General features: G+C 66.8%; 1 protein-coding gene across 1 annotated transcript; it reads right to left on the reverse strand.

Moving 5' to 3' along the window:
* Positions 1 to 1,981, reverse strand: HRG_07741 (electron transfer flavoprotein-ubiquinone oxidoreductase, 4Fe-4S domain-containing protein; the record flags this gene model as incomplete). Its single annotated transcript, XM_044866212.1, has 2 exons — positions 1 to 100; positions 177 to 1,981. 2 exons carry the CDS (start codon positions 1,979 to 1,981, stop codon positions 1 to 3), a joined length of 1,905 nt encoding a protein of 634 aa, XP_044719176.1.

Consider the following 1,981-nt stretch of genomic DNA (forward strand, 5'->3'; position numbering starts at 1 on the left):
TCAGGTCATGTAGTATTTCGGGCCCTCGCCGCCCTGAGGCACTTGCCAGTTGATGTCTTGCTGCGGCGCCTTGATGTCACACGTCTTGCAGTGGATGCAGCTGGGATCCTCGTCAGCTCGGCTCTACTTCCAACGCATCCAAAGAGGAAAGAGGGGGAGGGGTTGGTAAGTCTCACTTTTGGGCGTTGATCTGGAACCGCACGCCGTGGGGTTTCGAAGCGTCCTCGACGTACTCGTACACCCCGGCCGGGCAGAAGCGGTTCTCCAGACCCTTGAACGGCGGGTACGCTTTGTCCGTGTGGGCGTCCCAGTCCTTGACTTGCAGATGGACGGGCTGGTCCTCTTCGTGATTGGTGCCGGTGCGCGAGACGCTGGTGAGGATGTCGAAGCTGAGCTTGCCGTCGGGCTTGGGGTACTCGATCTTGGGGAACTGGTCGGCCGGCTTGGTGGCAGCGTGGTCGGGTAGCTTGTGCTTGAGGGTCCAGGGCACGCGTCCCTTGAGGACGTAGGCCTCGAGGCCAGAGTAGGCCACACCGCCGTAGATGCCGAGGGGGGTGTGGAACGAGGGCCGCATGTTGCGCACCTCCTTGAGCTCCTTCCATATGGGCGACCGGCGCAGCGAGTCCTCGTAGTCGTAGAGGAAGACGGTGCCGTCGCTGCTCTGTCTGAGGGCGGTCCAGGCGGCCTCGGCGGCCAGCATACCCGACTTCATGGCGTTGTGGGTGCCCTTGACCTTGGGGACGTTTACGAAGCCGGCCGAGTCTCCGATGAGGGCGCCGCCGGGGAATGCGACCTTGGGCACGGACTGGAGGCCGCCCTCGGCGAGGGCGCGGGCGCCGTAGGAGATGCACTTGCCGCCGTCGAGGACGGAGCTGAAGAGGGGGTGGTGCTTGAGCTTCTGGAACTCTTGGTAGGGGGAGAGCCAGGGGTTCTGGTAGTCGAGCGAGACGACGAGGCCGAGGGCGACGAGGTTGTCTCCAAAGTGGTACATGAAGGAGCCGCCGTAGACGTCGCGCGGCAGGGGGTAGCCCATGGAATGGACGACGAGGCCCTTTTCGAACCTGGCGGGGTCGACCTCCCACACCTCCTTGACGCCGAGGCCGTACGTCTGGTGCTGGCTGTCCTTGCGCAGGTCAAACTTGCTGATGACCTGCTTGCTCAGGCTGCCGTGGCAACCCTCGCCAAACATGGTGACGCGGGCGTGGAACTCCATGCCGCGCTCAAACGTGTCCTTGGGGCGGCCGTTCCTGGCGATGCCGAGGTCGTTTGTGGCGACGCCCTTGACGGAGCCGTCGGCATCGTAGAGGACCTCTGCGGCGGCGAAGCCCGGGTAGAGCTCGACACCCACCTCCTCGGCGCGCTCGCCGAGCCACTTGACAAACTGGTTCAGGCTGACTATGTAGTTGCCGTGGTTGCTCATCTGCGGGGGCGCGGGGATGGGGATGGCGGCCGTCTTGGTGAGGAAGCGCATCCTGTCGGCGCCGGCCGGGGTGGCGTGCTCGAAGCGGTTGGGGTTGGCCTCGTCGAGCCAGTCGGGGAGCAGCTCGTTGATGGACGAGGGCTGGATGACGGCGCCCGAGACAATGTGGGCGCCCATGTCGCCGGCCTTTTCGAGGACGAGGACGCGGAAGTCGTCGCTGCCGGCCTCGTTGGCCAGCTGCTTGAGGCGGATGGCGGCGCTGAGGCCGGCGGGCCCGCCGCCGACGATGCACACGTCGACCTGGTCCGACTCGCGCTCGATGCTGGCCGGGTCAAAGGGCTCAGGGTCGGCGGCGGCGCGCAACCGGGGGCGCGCGGTGCTGAAGGCTCGGCCGGGGACGGCGTGGGACGGCGGACGCAGCGCGGGCCGGGGCATATCCGCCGTCGTCAGGGCAGCCGCGGCGCGGAGAGGCAGAGACGGCAGTCGGCATCGTCGGCGGAGGATGGCCCGGGTGGTGCCGCGCTGGACGCATCTCGACACGGAGCAGGCGGGGACGGACAT

The sequence above is a fragment of the Hirsutella rhossiliensis genome, assembly GCF_020360975.1.
Source record: "Hirsutella rhossiliensis strain HR02 chromosome Unknown scaffold00008, whole genome shotgun sequence".
NCBI lineage: Eukaryota > Fungi > Ascomycota > Sordariomycetes > Hypocreales > Ophiocordycipitaceae > Hirsutella > Hirsutella rhossiliensis.